At 41.0% G+C, this 19,714-nt stretch overlaps 1 protein-coding gene across 1 annotated transcript in view; it reads left to right on the forward strand.

Annotated features, from left to right (window-relative positions):
• Positions 1–3,051: 3,051 nt before the first annotated feature.
• Positions 3,052–19,714, forward strand: part of LOC143437278 (zinc finger protein 44-like) — a 51,409-nt gene continuing 34,746 nt past the window's right edge. The window contains exon 1 of the mRNA XM_076922095.1: positions 3,052–3,294. Coding sequence (XP_076778210.1) covers positions 3,052–3,294 — 243 coding nt within the window. The remainder of the gene's footprint in view (positions 3,295–19,714) is intronic.

The following is a 19,714-nucleotide window of genomic DNA, read 5'->3' on the forward strand; positions in this document are numbered from 1 at the left end:
AGCCTTGGTGGTATGATCGTTAATATTGGCCAAGTCAAGGATGGGGCACAAAATGGAGCAGCAATAGTATATGGAGGCCTTCCTGGCATGAATGAGCACTGGGGCAGCAAGTCAGGATTAGGGTATTTAGCTGCCCTCTCCTCTAGGGACGATGTCTCTGCAGGAGAAAGGTGATTGTCAGGTCCATTCTTGGCCAGGGATTTTAGGGATGCAAGGGAGGGGTAAATTTTAGCAGGAGGTGTTTTTGCAGTTACTGGCTCAGCTGCAGCAGCCTCAAGGGGAGCAGCAGGGATGTCTGAATCAGGTATGGGAATAGAAACAGACTCACACACAGAGGGTGGTCTAGAGTGTTGCTGTAAGACCTTTTCCCCTTCTTTCACTAACTCTCGAATATCTGGAAATTGTATATAGCCTTGAAGTATATCGTTCACCAGGTTCTAATAGGAAAAAGCCTGAACAGGGACTTTCTCAGGACCAAAGATTTTGGAAAAATCTTTTAAGCAATCTCCATACCCTAGCCTATCTTTTCTCATCAGTAGTCCCCTTGTGGGGAAACCATGGACAAATATCACCAATCAATTCAAAAAATCTTTTAAGATCCTTTTTCTTAACCCTTACTCCTTGTGCCTTGAGGCGCTCTTTGAGACCCTGTGAGAACAAATCATGTTTGCTCAATGCTTGTTCCATAACTGTGTTGCTTTTTCTTACCTTCACTGGATCAATCTCACAGGCGGGCTACTCTGTGGCGATCACAATTCGGATCTTCTCTCTTCCCTTTTCTCTCTGGAGAAGCATCAATCCTATGCTTACAGGACGTCACTGTAGAATCAATGTTCAATTGACCCAGACCCAAAGGACCACATGTCTGGTGCTAAGATTCCCTGGCCATCTGGGATTTGGCAAGACCCTAGGGAAAGGGGCGAAAGAACGAAGAGACAAGAGACACAAGGAAGAAGCACCAGTCTGAATGTCTGATCTAGTGCTTAAATTTTATTGTTCAGGCTGCCTTTATAAAGGCAAGCAGGCAGGAAAGTCATCTGACAGTCAGAGTCTAGGGTCATCCCATAATTGCAGAGTTCTCTAAGCCCACAAGAATTCCTAGCCCAAATTACTTATCTAAATATTTTCTCACAAGCAAGAAGGCAATAAAAACATTTCTCAGTTCGAGTTGCTTATCTGATTAATATTTCCTCCCTGGAAGAAGGTCAATAAATAAAGTATTCCTTAACTCAGGCTGTTTACTTACCTGACACTTGCTCTCAGGCAGAAGGGGGTTTTGGCTCCCAGCAGGGGAAGGGGATGTAACCGAAAGCTCATGCCTCCTGCTGAGATATTTTTCCCCAGGAGGGACCATGCCTCATGCTGAGACAGCTCTTACCCCTGAGGAACCTACCACAAAAGTGTATAGTATAGAATATAGTTTATTCAGGATATGGGGAGGGAAGTTAAAAAGGTAGTAGAGGAAGAGAAATGCAGAGAGAGGCAGAGAATAGAGAAGTAGAGGCTGGGCATGAGCATGTGCAGATAGAGGGGGGAAGGGAAGGGCTCAAGAGGGCAAGAGAAAGAGAGAACAAAAGGTCAAGAGATCAAAAGAAAGGAAGGGGTAAGCAGCCACATTTACAGGGGATCAGGCTGTTGCCAGGTAACTGTGGGGAGGAGCATACCTGGCTATTGCCAGGTAACTGGGGTGGAGTTTGGACAGAATGCTAAGAAATAGCCGGGAAATCCTTCCACTTGTGGGCAAATTAATACCTCCACTGCACACTGAGTACTGGGCTATGGAAGCTGTTCACCTTGATTACAGGAAGAAGAAGGCAAGTGTTGTGAGGAAAGCTCAGGTAAGGTCTGGAGTCAGGTCCTGGTAGGTGAAGGATCATTGCTCTAAGTGCTGAGGAGCAGGCAGCAGAACAGCCAGAGCTGGAATGGTGGGTTCTCCCCCAGGGCTGGGTGGTGTGAAATTCCTCTTTGAAGACAGAATCAAATGCTAGTTGGGTGTAAACCCCTCCTGAGCATTGGAAAATATCTGACCCTGGTCTGGAAGTTCACTTTAAACTTTAAACTTGACTCACTGGCCAATCAATGCTTCCAAACAGACCTGCCAATCAGACAAGGAGGCAAGTACTTCCTGGTATCATTCTACAACTTCGAGGAGTTGGTTGTGCAGGCTTGAGTGGTCATCTGTGCCCTGCTCTGAGCTCTGCTGTTGGTGCTGTGTGGAGACCTCAGGGAAGCTCTGAAATTGAGTCATGGTGAGCACAGGATCACTGCCCACAATGGGTAGGGGCAGGCGGCTGAGCAGTGGGAGCTGGGGTGCTTGGTCCTCTCTGGGGCTGCATGGGAAGCATCAGCCAGATGTGACCACCTGTGAGGTCCCTGGTGATGCTCCTCACTTGTTAGATCAGGAGGTGACCTCTGGGTAACTTCACTGTCATGGCTGATTCTGAATCTGCCCAAATCATTTGGACCAGATGCTTTCCTGTAGAAACACGGGTGGATTTTCTGACTCTGCAGCACATGCGTCCAAACCCATTTGTCTTTTATAGTATACATTAAGAAGACAGGCATATCCGGCAGTGGTAGTGCACGCCTTTAAACCTGGCACTTAGAAGGGAGAGGCAGGGGGATGATAGTGATGGAATAATGATCAATAATCATGCTAATCAATAATCAATACTAATCAAGTACCAATAATCAACACTAGTCAATAACCAAAAGTGATCAATAAACATGATAATCAATAATCGATAACCAGCAGTCAATGCTGATCAATAATCAATAAGCAATAATAATCAATAGCCATAATGATCAATAATTGATGGCACATGCCTTTAATCCCAGCACTTGGGAGGCAGAGGCAGGCAAATTTCTGAGTTCGATGCCAGCTTGGTGTACAGAGTGAGGACAGCCTGGGCTATGCAGATATGGCGGCCGGCCAGAGACTACATTTCCCATAAGGACTCATGCCAAGATGGCGACTGGCCTTCAAACTACATATCCCATGATGCCGCGAGGAAAAAGTAAGATGGCGGCCGGCCAGAGACTACATTTCCCATGAAGGCTTGGGCCTGGCTCATTCCTGTGGTGTTTGGAGATCCCCACAGATTGACTTCACGGAGAGCCAAGAGACTGTTCCTGGAGACCTCTGCTGCAGCTGCTGCCACCATCACTGCAATCTGGGAGGCACACTGCTGTCCCGGTGGCATTGGAGAACTCCTTCTGACGTCACAGATCGTGCGACGCAATCAGATCGCCCGCTGGGCCGCTGCAGACCAGGGAGATGACTGGAGCCTCCAGGTACCATGGCTGGCTGGTGGTAGCCGGCGGGTGGAAGCGGAGGCCCCAGATTGCCCATGAATCTGAGGCAGGGGCATGCCTGGAGCTGCCTCCAGTTACTGGCTGGCGGACCTATGTACACACCCCCAGACTTGTATAAAGGAGAACTGTATCGTGTTGGGTGTTATTATTGAAAGACCCTCAGGAGGAGAGACCCTCACTCTAGTCTCGGGATATTGCAACCACTCAATAACTCACAAGACACAAGAGGCTTTATTTCATGAATCAGCCGGGCTGAGGTCGAGACTCATAATGAGGAGTGTTGACTCCGAGGCCAGGGGGAGAAGGGTATTAAAAGGAAAAAACCACAAACCAGGGGGTTGAGGGGGAAACCAAGGAAGGGTATCATAAAAATAGTGGAAAGTTCCAGCCCATCATTCAGTAGGTCATGTGGGAAACATCTTGTACATGTTTGTCTCAGGAATTGAATCTTGCTCAACCATCTACTTTGTGGTCAGCCAGTTCCCAGAACGACCCAGCTGACCTGTATTTTTAGTTCTACATTCTTTGTGGTCAGCCAGTTCCTGGAAGCTGGAGCTAGTGAACTAGTTGGCCTACATTCTTGGCTCAGCTCTAGGGGGTCATAACAACTTTTCATACCCTTTATAAATTTTTATATCTTTCAATTATCACCTGGTTATCGTTTTCATGTGGACATAAGGGTCACCAGTATGTGTGAAACTGACTATCGATGGACTGTGATTACTATTCTGGGCTTTCATTTTAAAACCTAAAATAAAATACTTAAGTATAGGCGCGGTGCTACACACCTTAAATCCCAAAAGATGAGCATCAAGCAGATCTCTGATTCAGGTCTTCCTGGTACAGAACAAGTTTTAGGTAATGAAAAGCTTAGGTACAGGCAAAGTGTTACACGGGTATTACCCAGCATTCAGGAGACAGAGCCATGCAGATCTGATTCAAGGTTAATCTACAGAGCAAGTTCAAGGACAGCCAAGCTTAGGCAGTGAAGTTGTTGAAAAATAGAAATCTGGTGATGATGTAATAGGAGGGGCCATGTTCCAGCCTCAGCAGGCAGAGGAACTCAGCAGCTTTGTTCATGTGGCTCTGATTTAGAGGGAAGCATAGAAGGGATGACAATTGATGCTGGTTGGCTGTAGTTAGAAAATTAGTGGTAATGAAGAAGAAACCAGCACCACTGAGGTGAAATCTTCTGGTAAGTGTTTTCTGAGAGGACAAAGAAGCTGTGTTCCAGAGATAGCCAAAGTTGTTCCTTTGTTGTACACCCGCAGTCGATCATGTGTGAGAATCACCCAGGTGGTATTGGTTTTTAAGCATAAATGAATCTCATGCAGAGCAGCTAAGGGCTTGGCACCATGAAGGGAGTGTATGACAGGAATGCAGTGAATCCTAGTTGCAGGGGAAGAAACCAGCATATTGAAGATGTCAGTCCCATGGGATGAGCAGAGAGAACAGCAGAAGCAGTAAAGTGGAGTCATGCAGAACCTAGAGTGGAATAGATGGAAGAGCTGGAGACAGACCCAATCTCTTTTGAGGAGTGCAATTGATCATGTGTGGATCCCAGATACTGGAACAAGAAGCTGTAATATTGAAGTTACCTTTGAAACCCTAATATTTTGAAATTCCAGAGCTGTGGGGTCAGGAAAACAGTTCCAGAGAGTGCAGTAACAGATAGTGAGGTAGATCTTTGGACAAACTAACTTTTCTACTGCCATGCATGGCTTGTGCTTGAACAGGAGCATCTTTCAATAATTAGGACCTCAGGCACAAAGATGAGTTTGTAAAGCCCAATCAGTTTTTTTTTTTTTTTAGAGAGTGCACAAAGTCCATTTGAACAAACATTCTATGACAAACCTCCCTTGTCAACAGCCAGTCAAGGTAGAACTGAAGGGTATAGATAACTAATATACCTTACAGTGAAAAAGTTAGCCTACCCATCATGGTTGTCAGATGATTTTGCCCCTTTGATTGGTTCCTGCAGATTATGCCAGTCATGTAATTTTTAAAATATTAAGCTGCTGACCTTTATGTTAATGTCCCAATTTTACTGTAACTGCAATAAATACGCAGCACCCCTAGACCTGGTCAGTCAGTTTTGATCTCATGTGAGGCTGACTGGCAAGCATCCTTATTACAGAGCTCATAATAAAGACCTCCATGTGTTTGCATTGCAATAGGCTCCTTGTTGGTTGTTGGGGTCTCTGTGACTTGGACATAACATCTTAGTGCATTGACTAGAACCCCAAGACACCCAGGACTCCCAACTTGAGGAATGAAAGGCCGGTTTTTAATATCCACCATTGTTTCTGTGTCAGTGGCTTGTCTGCCAGATATGAGTCTGTGTGCCTTGGTTTTCAGGTTTTTCTTGAGTATATGTGGAGGGAGATGACTAAATTGAACCTGGAACCCTGCTACAGTGGATACGCTGGAGAGTCGCAGCCCCAAAGTGCTTCAAAGATGTTCCAGAGTCTGGTATAGTGGATGGTGTTTCTCTGGTCTTAATTTCTGGGAAGGTTAGAGCAGACTTGGAGTCCTGCTACAGGGCTCACAGCTGCCATCCTGTCTTCATTTTCTCCTTTGTCCAAGTGGAGGAATGTGCTGGGTAGCCTCTACCGCCCCCCTTGTGGCTGTCTGTTATGTGTGTTGAAATTTGTTATTCTCTGACTGAGGAAATTAGACAGACTCCACCCTAGTCAATTTAGTTTCTAGCCACACACCTTGGGTTAAATCCTTAACCACAGGACCTAGATCCATTGACTAGTCCATGACAGAGAGCTCTTCAAGACAGCATCTAGGGAAAAATCAGGCTCTGCCTACCTTATTTTAAAGGGTAGAAAGACAAAGACCTCATTTTCCACCTCCTGAACTACCCTCTGCCCAGTTCATAGGTGACTATAGTTTTGAACTTGGAGCTGTCATAAGATGGAAGATCAAGTCTCACAAAATTAGCATATCTTCCTTGGACAAGAGGTCTTGTCTTGTTGGTGGCCATTTCCAGTTGTGTGGGACAATCTGCCTTTCTGTCTACCTTCCAGCTGTTTTAGCCACCTCTTTGGTAGCACTGGCCTGGGAACCCAGGGTTAAAGAAACTCACCCCAGGTCAGCACATCCTCTGAGCCCCCAATTACAGTGCTCTGAGCCAGGTGCCCTTCCTATTTTGTCCTTACTCAGCCACAACTCCAACTCCCTCTTGTGGTGGCAGAGCCCTTGTGATTGATATGGTTAGCTCATTCATTTTCGGTTGTTACAACTTTCTCATTTATTATTGTGTCTGTGTCATAGTTGTCTTAAATTTTCAACATTTCATAGCTACAGTCATCTGAAGGAGCCTCAGTAGAGGGTGTGCCCTCATCTGAATGGCTGGTTTCTATGTCTGTGAGAGACAGTGTTGATGATTGATTAGGAAGGCTCTTCCACTGAGGCTGACAATATCTTTAAGCAAGTAGGCCAGTGCTGGATGAGAGAGCAGGCTGAGCATGAGACAGTGACCAAGCAAGAGAACAAGCCAGGAGACAGTGTTTGTCCATGCCTTTTGCCTTCAGTTTCTAATCTCAGCTCCCAAATGATGGACTGTGATCTGACAGAACCATATACAACAACCACTTATTACCTGAGATGCTTTTGCTTAGATTATTCAATCACAGCAGCAGAGTAGCAAGTTAGAACAGCAACAACAACATAATGGTATCAAAGCGTTATTTTGCTGTTGTATGGAATCTATGTTGTAGATTGTATTGTTGTGGACAGGTCAAATTTTGGGTAGAAAGGTATTTGGATTGGTTGGTGTCTCTAACTCCCCACTGGAGGTCCTGCCTGACTGCATATGTGGTCTCTTCTGCATCCATATCTAACTGCTATGCATCTCAGCTAAGATCAACCATAGACTCCTTGTCGTCCTCCAATCTGTGGTCTCTGACACATCCTAAATGTACCCCCTCCCCCCAGCCAGCTGCAGATTTTGATTCATTTTCCCCCTCTGGCCCTCTGTTGTCTCTCACCACACCTGTTCCTGGTTCTCCCCCATTCCTTTTTCTTATCTGCTCGAACATCCAGTTTTCTCTCTTTCATCTGTTTTCTTTTATTGCTTTATTCCCCCTTTTGAGGGAGATTCAACCATGTTCATTTGGGCCTTTTTGCTTGTGTAGCTTCTTTGGGTCTATGAAGTGTAGTGTGGGTTTCCTCTACTTAGTGGTTATTATACATTTGTAGGTGACTACATACATGCATGTGCTATTAAGTCTGGTTTACCTAACTCTGAATGATAGTTTCTAGCTATATCCATACGCCTGCAAAATTCAAGATGTCCTTGTATTTAACAGCTAAATAGTTTTTCCTTTTATAAATTAACCACATTTTCTATATTCATATTTTGGTTGAGGGGCATCTGGATTCTTTCCATTTTCAAGTTTTTATAAATAAAATGGCTATGAACTTAGTAGAGTCCCTACTCTAGGTCACCTGCCTTCAAAGAGTCCCTCCTATATCGCCTATTTGTCCCTTGAGAGGGTGTGGGCACCTGGCTACCCATGATGGTGTATCAAGTCTCTATTGGGTTAGGTGCATCGTCTCCACTGAGGCCAGATGTGGCAGCCCAGTTAAAGGAACAGATTCCAGTAACAGACAGCAGCTTTAGGGACAGCTCCTGCTACAGTAGTTGGAGGACCATCATGAAGACTGAGCTGCACATCTTCTACTGATGGACCATGGATTTTTTCCAGTCTCTGTATGTTATTGTTTGTGACTCAGTCTCTGAATGTCCCCAAGGATCAAGGTTAGTTGTGCCTTTTGGTCTTCCTGTGAAGTTCCTATCCTCTTCAGAACCTTAAATCCTTTCCCCAACTCTACCATCAGAGTCACCAAGTTCTATGTAATTTTTGACTGTGAATCTCCTCTTCTTCTTCAGTCAGCTGCTGGGTGGAGCCTCTCAATGGATAATTATGCAAGGCTTCTGTGTGGGAGCATAACAGAGTATCCTTAATAATGTCATAGATTGGAGCTTGTCTATAATGTGTGTCTCCAATTTAAAGAGTTTTCATTGTCTATTCCTTCAGTCTCTGCTCCAGCTTTACCTCTGCATTTCTCTTAGACAAGATAAGTTTTGTAATGAGTGCCTCCAGTGTTGTGGTTGAATCTGATCCTTGGTCTATAATTCTCATTTGTTACTGAGTCTTTATATGACTGGATATTTGAGTAACCATGGGTTCACAAAACAAATTGGCTAAAGTTTCTTTTTTTTTTCTATATTATTGACTACTTTGAGGAGTATTCTCATGAACTCCTCTTTGGAAGTCTGGTAGGATTCTACCCTAAAATTCATGGCCCTGGGCTTTTTTTGGTGGCAGACTTGTAACGACTTCTCTTTTTCTGGATGTTTAGGCAGTTTGAGTTGTTTCCCCTTAGTTTGATTTAACTTTGGTAATAGGAACCTATTGAGGACATTTTCCATTGTTTTTAGTAATTCCAGTTAGATGGAGTTGAGGCTTTTTAAAACTATGTCATTACCATTCTTTAGATTTCTTCATTGTCTGTTATTTTGTCACCACTTTTATTTTAGATTTCATTAATTTGGATATTCTCCATCTCTTACTAAGGGTTTGACTATCTTATCTAAAAATGGCTCAAAGGACCAATTCCATGTTTCATTAATTTTTTTGCATTCTTCTCTTTCTATTTTGTTGATTTCAGTCCCCAATTTGATAATTTACTGATATCTAATCCTTTTTTCATTGCTCACTTGTTTCTGTTCTAGAATTTAAAGCATGCTTTTGAATTGTCAGTATGAGAGCTCTCCAGATTTTTCATGTAGGGCATTTTTGCTATGACCCTTCATCTTAGAACCAGTTTCATTTCTTTATATTTTGTAAAATTGTGCATGTTTCATATTCACTTGCATTGAATTCTAGAAAGTCTCAAATATCTACCTCTATGTTTGTCTTAAGCTATTTTTCATTCACAGTGAGGTGTTCAGCTTCCATGAGTTTGTAAGCTTTGTGATCTTTCTGGTTTTGTTGATATCCAGCTGTAATCCATGGTGGTCTGATAGTATTTATGGTGTTATTTCAGTTTTCTTGTATGTATTGTGGTTGGCAGTGTGTCTGAATATGTGTTCAGTTTACAAGTAAGTTTTATGAGGTGCTGAGCAGAAGGCATATTCTCCTATATTTCAGTAGAATGTTCTCTAAGTATCAGCTGGACTCATGTGCATGTTGTCAGTTAGCTGGAATATTTCTCTTTTTTTGGAGGGTAGAGGTGTCTGGAAAATTTGTCCACTGGCGAGAATGGGGTATTTAAATCTTGGAATATAAGTGAATAAGTGTTATGTGATTTTAGGATTAAAACACTTTCTTTAACGAAGGTTGGCGACCATGTGTTTAAGGCATAGATGTTAAAACTTGAAATGGCATCTATGGTGATTGTTTTTTCCTTTAAGGAATTTGTAGTGTCTTTCTCCAATTTTTTTTGATTAATTTTGTTTAATATTTATTTTGCTACATTTTAAAATGACCACACCAGCTTGCTCCTTTGGTCCATTTGCTTGAAATATATTTTTACATTTCTTTACCTTGAATTAATGCCTATTCTTGATGTTGAGCTGTATTTCTTGTCAGCAATTGAAGGATAGATTTTATTAGCATCTTTGGTTAGCCTTTGTCTTTTTATTGGTGAACTGTGGTCATTGATTGATACTGAGGGAGTCAATGAACAGTGATTGTTAACTTATTGTATTTTATTGTTGTTGTTGCTGCTGCTGGTGCTGGTGTTGGGGTATTTGTGTGCTTTTCTTTCTTTTGCAGATAATACAAGATTATTTACTACCTGTGTTTTCATGTGTATTGTTGACTTCTTTGGGTTGAATTCTTTGTATATAACTTTGTGTAAGTTTGTATGTGTAGATAGATATTGTTTAAATTTGACTTTAGCATTGATTATATGATTTTTTTCATTAATAGCGATTAAGGTTTTTTTTTCCATTTTTTTTTTAGACAGGGATTCTCTGTGTAGCCCTGGTTGCCTGGAACTCACTCTGTAGACCAGGCTGGCCTCCAACTCAGAAATCCTTGCCTGCCTCTGCCTCCCAAGTGCTGGAATCAAAGGCATGCACCACCACTGCCTGGCCAGCTTTTTTTCTACATATAATCATCTGGGCATCTGTAGCTTCTGCTGCATATATGTCCAAGCCCTTCTTATGTTGACAGAATCCAGTGAGAGGCCATCTACAGTTTTAATAGATCCTTATTGATATGGATCTTGGCTTTTGATCTTTGCAGCTTTTAGTATTCTTTCTTTGTACTGGATGATTTGATTATTATACAGGAAAGACAGATCATTTTATGGTCCATTCTGTTGGTGTTTTGATGATCCTTTTACTTTGATAGGTTCCTCCCTCCTTATGTTAGAAAATTTTTCTTCTAAGATTTTGCCATCAATGTTTTCAAATATGAGCATTTGATCTAATATTTTCCTTTCTTTAGTCCTAGTAGTCTTATGTTTTACCCTTTAACAATGTCCTAGATTTTCTGGATATTTTATGTCAGAAAGTGTTAGATTTAACATTTTCATTGTGTGATATTTCCGTCCCTTTTATTGTAATCTTCAATGCTTGAGATTTTTCTTCCATCTCTGTATTGTGTTTGTGAATTTTGCCTCCATAGTTTTTTTTTTCCTGTCCTAAACTTTTGTTTTCATCATTCCTTCACTTTGTGTTTTTGTTATTGTTTCTGTTTGTACTTTTAGGTATTACACAGTTTTGTTTCCTTTTAATCTTGGTTTGTTTTTTTTGGCCTTATTTATAAGATTGGTTGGTTTCCTCCACTTTTTTGTTTGTATTTTCCTGGCTGTCCTTGAGGTATTTATTGATTTCCTCCAATTGTTTGTGCTTTCCTCAATTTTTTAAAGTGATTTCATCAATTCTACTTTAAGGACCTCTATTATCTTCATACAGTTGGTTTCAAAACCTTTTTCTAGTACTTCAGCTATGTTAGAATATTTAAGACCTTCTTTGGCAATATAAATGTGCTCATGATCATTCACCAGAGCGTGATAAATGTTAGTCCTTATTACTGAATCAAGTACCAACATCACGGAATGGAATATGCCTATAACTTCTGGAAGAGGAAAGGTCTATTTTATGTCAATGTACTTTATATACTATAGTTTGTGTTCACACAGTGAAATTTATGGTGGGACCCACCATAGGCTCCATGATAGATTCCATGAAGTATTCAGCTTACTTTTAACCCAATGTTTGATTAATGCCATGGTTGTTTTTTCTCCTTAAATTGGGCAGGGAGGCAAATGAAGCACTTTTTAAATAAGTTACTTTGTTGAGATGGTTTTAATAACATTGCTTCCAATCACTAACCCTGGAGTCACCATTACAAAAAGAAAGACCAGATGGTGATAGGGTAATAATTTTCTAAATTAAAATTGAATAAATTTTCTAATTTATTTATGTCAGGTGAATGATTGAAGACAAACTAGATTAATATGTTTATAATTTATGAACTTTTGCATAATCCAAGGAATATTGAATTTCCATCTTTGAAGACATGTCCAATGCACTTTCAATGTTAAGTCAGGTCAGATGATTGAAACATAGGCCATTGGCTGTAGCTGTGTGTGTCATGTTACACATCACAGAAGCTAACATTGCACATAGCAGCCAGGTCAAAGAATAATAAATTAATGCCAATTTTTCTGCCAGGAAACAATCTATCTGGTCTTTTTCAAACTCAATGTAGATGTATATTTTTTCAATTACTTTTTAAAAAAATTTTTAATTAAATTTTAAAAAATGTTTTACATTCCAACATTGCCCCCTTTCCTGGTCCCTCTTCCCTGAGGTCTTCTCCCCATGTTCTTCTCTGTTGACTTTGAGAGGTTTCTCTCCTATCCACCCACCCTCCAGGATCTCACCTCAACTAGCTTCCCTTTTCCCTAGGGCATCAAGTTTTTACAGGGTTAAGTTCATCCTCTCCCATTTTGGCTGCAGATATGCCCAAGGCCCTGAATTATCCCCTCTGTGCCCCTTGGTTTTTGGCTAAGACTCTGAAAGCCCTGATGTGTCCAGGTTAGTTGACACTGTTGTTCTTCCAATGGGGTTGCCATCCTCTCAACTCCTTAAGTTTTTCCTCTGACTCTTCCATATGAAACATTTTATCCTACAATAATATAGATAGATGATAGATGATAGATAGATAGATAGATAGATAGATAGACAGATAGATAGATAGATATTAAGAAGATACCTCATGGTATCTTCTCCAAAATTGACCATGTAATCTGTCACAAATCGTCGGGCAATGCTGGAACACTTTTTTAATCCCAGCACTTGGGAGGCAGAGGCAGGTGGATTCCTGAGTTCCAGCCAGCCTGGTTTACAGAGTGAGTTCCAGGACAGCCAGGGCTACACAGAGAAACACTGTCTCTAAAAAAAACAACAACAAAAAAAAATCTGTCACAAATGAAGCCTCAACAGATACAAGAAAACTGACATATTCTCATGCATACTATGAAATCAGTACAGAATAATCTGGACTTCAATAATAACAAAAACATCAGAAACAGAAAGCCACATATTGAACAACTTCCTATACAATGATAACTTGCTCAGGAAATAAAGAAAGAAAGAAATAAAAGACTATACTCTAGAATTCAATGAGAATGAAGACACAGCATACCCAAACTTATGGGACACAGTGAAAACAGTGGTGAGACAAAAATTCACAGCTCTAAGTGGCCTCATAAACATACCAGAGAGATCCTAAACAAGCAACTTAACAGCACACCAGAAAGCTCTAGAACAAAAAGAAGCAAACACACCTAGGAGACATAGACACCAGGAAATAATCAAACTCAGGGCAGAAATGAACCAATTACAAACAAAGAGGACAGTACAGAGACTCAACAAAACCAAGAGTTGGTTCTTTGCCAAAATCAATAAGATAGAAAAACACTTAGCCAGACTAACCAGAGGGCACAGAGACAGTATCCAAATTAACAAAATCAGAAAGGAAAAGGGAGACATAACAAGAGAAACTCAGGAAACTTGTAAAAATCATTAGTTCTTTCTAGAAACTGGAAAATCTAAATGAAATTTGTAGCCAGCAAAATGGATAATTATCTAGACAGATGCTATAAACCCAAATTAAATCAAGATCAGGTAAATTATATAAACTGTAGTATAACCCCTAATGAAATCAAAGCAGATATTATAAACCTGCTATCCCAAAAAAGGCAAGGGCTAGGTAGTTTTAGTGCAGCATGCTACCAGACTTTTAAAGAAGAGCTAAGACCACGTTGGATTATTCCACAAAATAGAAACAGAAAGAAGACTACCTAATTCATTCTATATGTATTTGTTTTAAACGTCAATTATTGATTTCAAATGCAACACTGCTATATTCTCCTTTTTGTTTTCATTCCCGTTCAATTCCAAGTCATTAAGAATTTCTTTTCATTTTTTTCAACTCCTGCTGATTATTTATTTTTTGCCATAGGAATGTTGCCTGTAGCTGAGGCCTGCCTCTTTGTATGTGATTGAGAATTATTTTGAGCATCAATTCTTTCTCTGCTTCTCAGTCATGAAAAGAGTGTCTTCCAACTCTTCCAGACTGATCCTTGACTGGTCACTGCAAAACAAAAATAAAACACTGAGTGAGTTTCCTACAACCTCTCTCGCTTTTCTTGGGTCTTGAAATGAAGAGAGGCCTGTGCAAGAATCTAGTTCTATGACCACCTTTGAAGCAGGATTAGTCACAGTATACAAAGGGGTGGAAAAAGAGGGTGAAAGCTTCCCTGAAGTGACAGTGATTGATATTAGCAAGGAGTTGTGAGTCAATTAATTTTAGATGATCAATAAATGCCCTGATTGGTAATTTCTTGTGTTTGCACACTAGGCAATCAAGAATCTGGATTAAAAAACTGAACTTATATTAAATCAATTTACACTAGTTACACTAGTTCAACCGAAATAGGAAATCTGGGTATCATGATATGGCCCTGTTTACAAAGACTATTTTTTTCTACGTTTAAAATGTTCAGCCTGAGAGAAAAAGGTAAAATAATATTTGATGTGCTCTAATACAAGATCCTAGACTCTGGACACATGGCCATAAAGCCTGGTTCAACTTTGTACAATAATTTTTGGGACTGTAATTTAATCATTTCTACATTTTTTTCCTGACTTCCATGATTGCTTAATAAAGATGCCAAAGCCTGAAGCTGGGGAGAAGAAAGGTAGATGGTGCTTCAGGTCCCAGACTGAGTGTCTGGGGAAGAGACCATGAAGGAGAGAGAGGAGGGAGAAGAAAGAAGGCACCATGGGGCAGGTGGAGTGTGAGTGCATGGCAAGTAGGTCTGGCCTGGAAGTATGAGCAGCCTAGGGAGAACATGGCCCATGATATCTCACAGATATTAACAGGGAAATAGACAAAATAGGAATAGAGGGTTGATATCTGCCCAAATCTGTTGCTTTACTGCTTATTGTAAATACAAAGTCTTTTGTGTCTTTTATTTGGTAACTCTATGATTTTAGTGGGGTAAGAAACTCCCAAATAATATTTACCACAACAAAATGGCTGTTATTATGGTTTGTGTCCACTGATTGAAATGGAATGGAAAATAAGATGATAGAGGATACTCAGTAGTCCTGGCTCTGGTTCTTTCTGGAAAATGTCACACTGTGCTTTCAGACACCTTTTCCTCAAAGAAGATGAAAGGAAGGGATTGTTCCAGTAACCATTATTAGATGTTGAAGCTGAAACACAAGGGGCTGCTCCCTGGGGTCGCCATGCCTAAGATCTCAGAACCCAACAGACAAGGCTAGATGATCATAAGGCCAAGACATACCTCAGCTACGTAATGAATTTGAGGCTAGCCTAAGCTAAATTAAACCCAGTCTCACTTCCACCTCAAATATGTTCATCCAAAGGAGATGTAAAAATATGTTATATGCATCCATTCATATGTACATATACCTTTCTAATTAATATTTTCACATTACTATATGAATACAATATTAATACAATATTAATACAATGCTGTGTATAACAGCATTGAGAAATATGTAGAATCAATAATAATATATTAAAATAACTCTCTGTGTGGAGAAAATATAGTTTACTTTAGCCTTTGAGTTTTCTATTTGCATCTGTATTTCATCATTTTCTGTGTCATTAACTTAGTTAGAAAGAATCTTGATCATCTATGTCTTCCATAAAATATGATATTAGTTCTCTAAAGTGCACATTATGTAGAACTGACCTAGGGCACATGAGGTGTCAACCAAATTATACTCACTGCAAACCAATAAGGGCCCCAGAGGACAGAAAATAAATCCAACCAAAACTTAGTATTCTTTTTTTTTTCTTTTTTGGTTTTTCGAGACAGGGTTTTTCTGTGTAAGCCTGGCTGTCCTGGACCTCACTCTGTAGACCAGGCTGGCCTCAACCTCAGAAATTTACCTGCCTCTGCCTCCCAAGTGTTGGGATTAAAGGTGTGAGCCACCACTGCTGGGAAGTAGTCTTCTAATTTATTGAATTGCTTAGGAATCTAGTGCCATAGGTTTTTCAGAGATACTAATTCTAATTTGAAAGATGAGTCAGTGCACCTGGCCAATCCCACTGCATAGAAAGAAGCAGAACATTTACTGACCAATTAGGATCCTGGAGACAGCACACTCCTCACTTGTGTGTGTTACACCAGACAGTATATCAAGTAGCTCAGAAAGCTGCTAGCTTTTTGTTGGGTGCCAAAACCAGGAGAAGGCTCTGTAACAGGACCAGGCTGCTGTGCAGGCTGTTCTACCAGTTTCATGGTTAGATAGGAATGTTGTTTGGAGCCTTTGGCAGGTGTTTATTGTGAATCATAGATTTTGAATATTGGAGCAAGGCTCTACCATCAACTCTATCCAACTATTTTTCCTTGGAAAAAAATATCTTCACCTGCTACTCCATCTTGTTGGGAGCTGACTTTTAGCAGAAAGCAGCTATCAGCTTTGCAGCCATCTTGAGCCATATACCCTGACATGAGACTTGTTTTTCAACAGCCTACAACAGCTGAAGCACACTCTGATATCCCACATATTTTGTTCTGCTGTTTACTGCCCCCAGCTGCAAGGTGCACGTGGTAGCCATGCCTGTAAGGCTTACGTCATATCAACACCTGCAAGGCACGTGATATCCACTAGCCTACAAGGCACGTGGCAAAAGTGTATAAATACCCCAGATTTCCCTTCAATAAAGGAGACTAGAGACTTGATCAGAACCTTTGTCTTGTCTCCATTCTTCGCATCTCTTCCCCTTTATCCTCTCTCTCTCTCTCTCTCTCTCTCTCTCTCTCTCTCTCGCTAGACCCTGACCTGCAGACCAGAGCGGCAGCTTTGGCTGCCAAGCATGGAGTGGAGAGGTCAGCAACACCATCTTAGTAGAAATTGAACATGTAGTGCCAAGGAAATGTTAGTGATCCCCCAAAAGACACACACAGGAGCCAATCTGATGCAAATCACAGGAGGGTCTTTATTCTATTTGACCTAGCTTGCCCCCATCCCCAATTCCCCAATGCACCAGCATCAACCAAGACTGTTTTGGTGATGGTGGAACCCCATATGTCTAGGGGAAAAGGATTTATTGTAAGCAGCAAGTGGGGAATTGTAGGAGGAGCTAAGGTGGGTGGAGTCAGAAGAGGAAGAGGAAGAGCTAGGGGAAGGTGACATGAGAGAGGGGGAACATAGAAGCAGAAGTGCCTGTGTCTCTAGCACCAAAAAGGGAGTTGGTATATCTAGATTGGGTACTGGATTACACCTCTTATTGTATAGGCATCTTGTTATTGAGCATTGCCAAACATAGAGAGCCTTTGGATAACCTAAGCATTGGAAGAGCCATCTCCCATGCTGGCATCCTGTGGGTAGCAGGGCTGGTGTCTCTGACCACCTGAGCAGACTGCTTGAGCTGTGCAGTGGGGGGTACAGCCACAGCCAATTCTCGCCACAGGCCTAGGCTAGTCAAGAACATGGCATGGGATTAAGAAAAGCCTGATTGCTGCCATTTTAAATGTCTCTTGGAATAGGAAGGTTGTGTGCAAGCATCTAATTGGAAAGCTGCTGTGGCCTTTAACATAATTGCGTGGTGCTGGGAGTCACCTAATAAACTTAACATCACATCTGCATTAGTGGTTGTTAGACACGGTCTTGTAACCTGAATGCAGGGTTGTTGGGGGAATAACCTGGAGACCCTGGTATTGTTGAGGGTGTAACTTGGAAACTCTAGTTTTGTTTGGGATTAGCCTAGAGAGTGAAGTTAGGCTTGGGTATTGCTTGGGAGAGGGCAACTTGGAAACTAATGCTAGGTACCTGAGTTGCCTAGAAGCCTAGTTTCTATTCCTGTACAATGCCCCTGGTATTATACATGCACCTAGGAATTTCTGGTACAGGCCCTATCATCAAGTGACTAAGGAAGAAATAACTAGGCCCTGCTTTACTAAGGGTTCTGCCTGTTATGCATGCCCCATCCAAAAATGAACAACTGTAGCATGAAAACATGATTCTGGGAAATCCTGAAAAGCATGAGTAAAGGAAAATCACCACAGTTCAGAGCTTCATTCAGTAGTCATGCTCATGCATTTGTTTGGAAATGTGTGATCATTCACTGAATCATCAGCTATAAACAGTGGGACGGCTTAACTGTCAGAGACTTGGAAACAGAACAATTAGAATATTGTTGAGAAAGACATAAAAGGAAGAAGTATGTGAATAGATCTCTCACAATGGTCAAAAGATGTAAAGATACTTATGTCCCATGTAAATACTGATGTAAAGGTTAAGTTCAGCTGAGCCTACATTCAGTAACCAAGTAGTTAGGGTGATCTATTCTGTGGGACGTCAACCGTGTCCCCAGCTATATCTGTCATTTTCCAATGGGACCATGAACATAGTGGCCATGGTGGACGCAGCAGGGTTTATTCATGGATACAACAGTAGAGTCATCCTCTCACCAAGCCTGACATGGCCACATCTGCTGGTGAGTTCCAGATCTACCAGCAGTAGAAACCAACACTGAGCCCTAGATATGGAACTATATCCTGGGTTGACCAGCCAGTGACTTGGTGGCAGGTTGACTACATTGTATCATTGCTCTCGGGCAAAGGACAAAGCTTTCTACTTCCTGGAATAGATACATATTCTGCTTATGATTTTGACTTTCATGCACATATTGCTTCTGCCAAATCCACAATCCATGGACACACTGAGTGTCTCATTCACCACAATGGCATTCCACACAGTATTACTTCTGACCAAGGAACTCATTTCACAGCAGAGATGTGAGACAGTGGGACAATGATCATGGATTCTAATGGTATTAATTACCATTAATACCATAGTCCTTGTTACCATAAAAGTGATAAACTGATAGTAAAATAGAATAACCTTTAGAAGGCACATTTTACACAGCCAATTATGGGACAGCCACCTGGAGAGCTGGGCAGGGTCCTAGGCTGTATGTGTTTTGAATCAGCTTCCAGTCTTTGGTACAGTTTCTTTCACAGCCAAGATGCATGATTTCAGGAATCAAGGTTTTGGAAACCTGTGTGAAGGTCACAGGCCACAAGTCTCAGTGGAACTCAGCTCCAAATGCAGGGCTCCCTTCATCAGCAGGACTTCAATTTCTCTGCCTGATTTTGTCTGGATAATGTCCCTGAACACAGGTGGCTGTCCTCATCTAATAAATATCTTTTTGCAGAGCTGCTTAAACTCAGCACACAAGTCGAATTCTGGATTCCGTGTGCACATGAAGCACATGTATCTGCTGCATTCTAAGAAAAGACAGTTGAAGTTCAAGGGCGTGAGATAGGATATTTGAATAATTCTATAAATCTGGGCATTTGATGGCAAAAACTCCTGCCATCATTTAAATCAGGGAGCATGCATGGTTAGTGTAAAAAATAGCACAATCTATTAGTGAGAAGTTCTCTTTGATAATGAGATGGTGTTTTATATTTGGTAAATATAGGTTTTAGATTTGACCTCAGTATTTAATAAGGTTGTTCAGTTTTTCTCAGCTGTATATAGACCCTGCCATGCTGAAGTATTCCATGGACTTTTCTTTCATCTGGGATATTGAGATGCATCTATATATGACAAAGAGAATCAAGAGTGAGAATTTATTTTTTAAATAACATTTCACAAAATCAAACATAATTTTTGAGGACTCTTGTCCCTTCAATTACTAAAGAGACACATTGCATTTTGAAAGTGGTCATCTTTACATATGCCTGCTTAAGATTACATGTTTAGAAAAATCAACTTCTTGTTGACATTCTGTTAAGGTCTATCAAAATTTCTTGTCTATGTTATCACTTGACCTTCTGAAGAATCTCTGTGTATTCAAGCTTTTCTTTGTAC

This window comes from Arvicanthis niloticus, chromosome Y (assembly GCF_011762505.2).
Source record: "Arvicanthis niloticus isolate mArvNil1 chromosome Y, mArvNil1.pat.X, whole genome shotgun sequence".
In the NCBI taxonomy this organism is placed as follows: Eukaryota; Metazoa; Chordata; class Mammalia; order Rodentia; family Muridae; genus Arvicanthis; species Arvicanthis niloticus.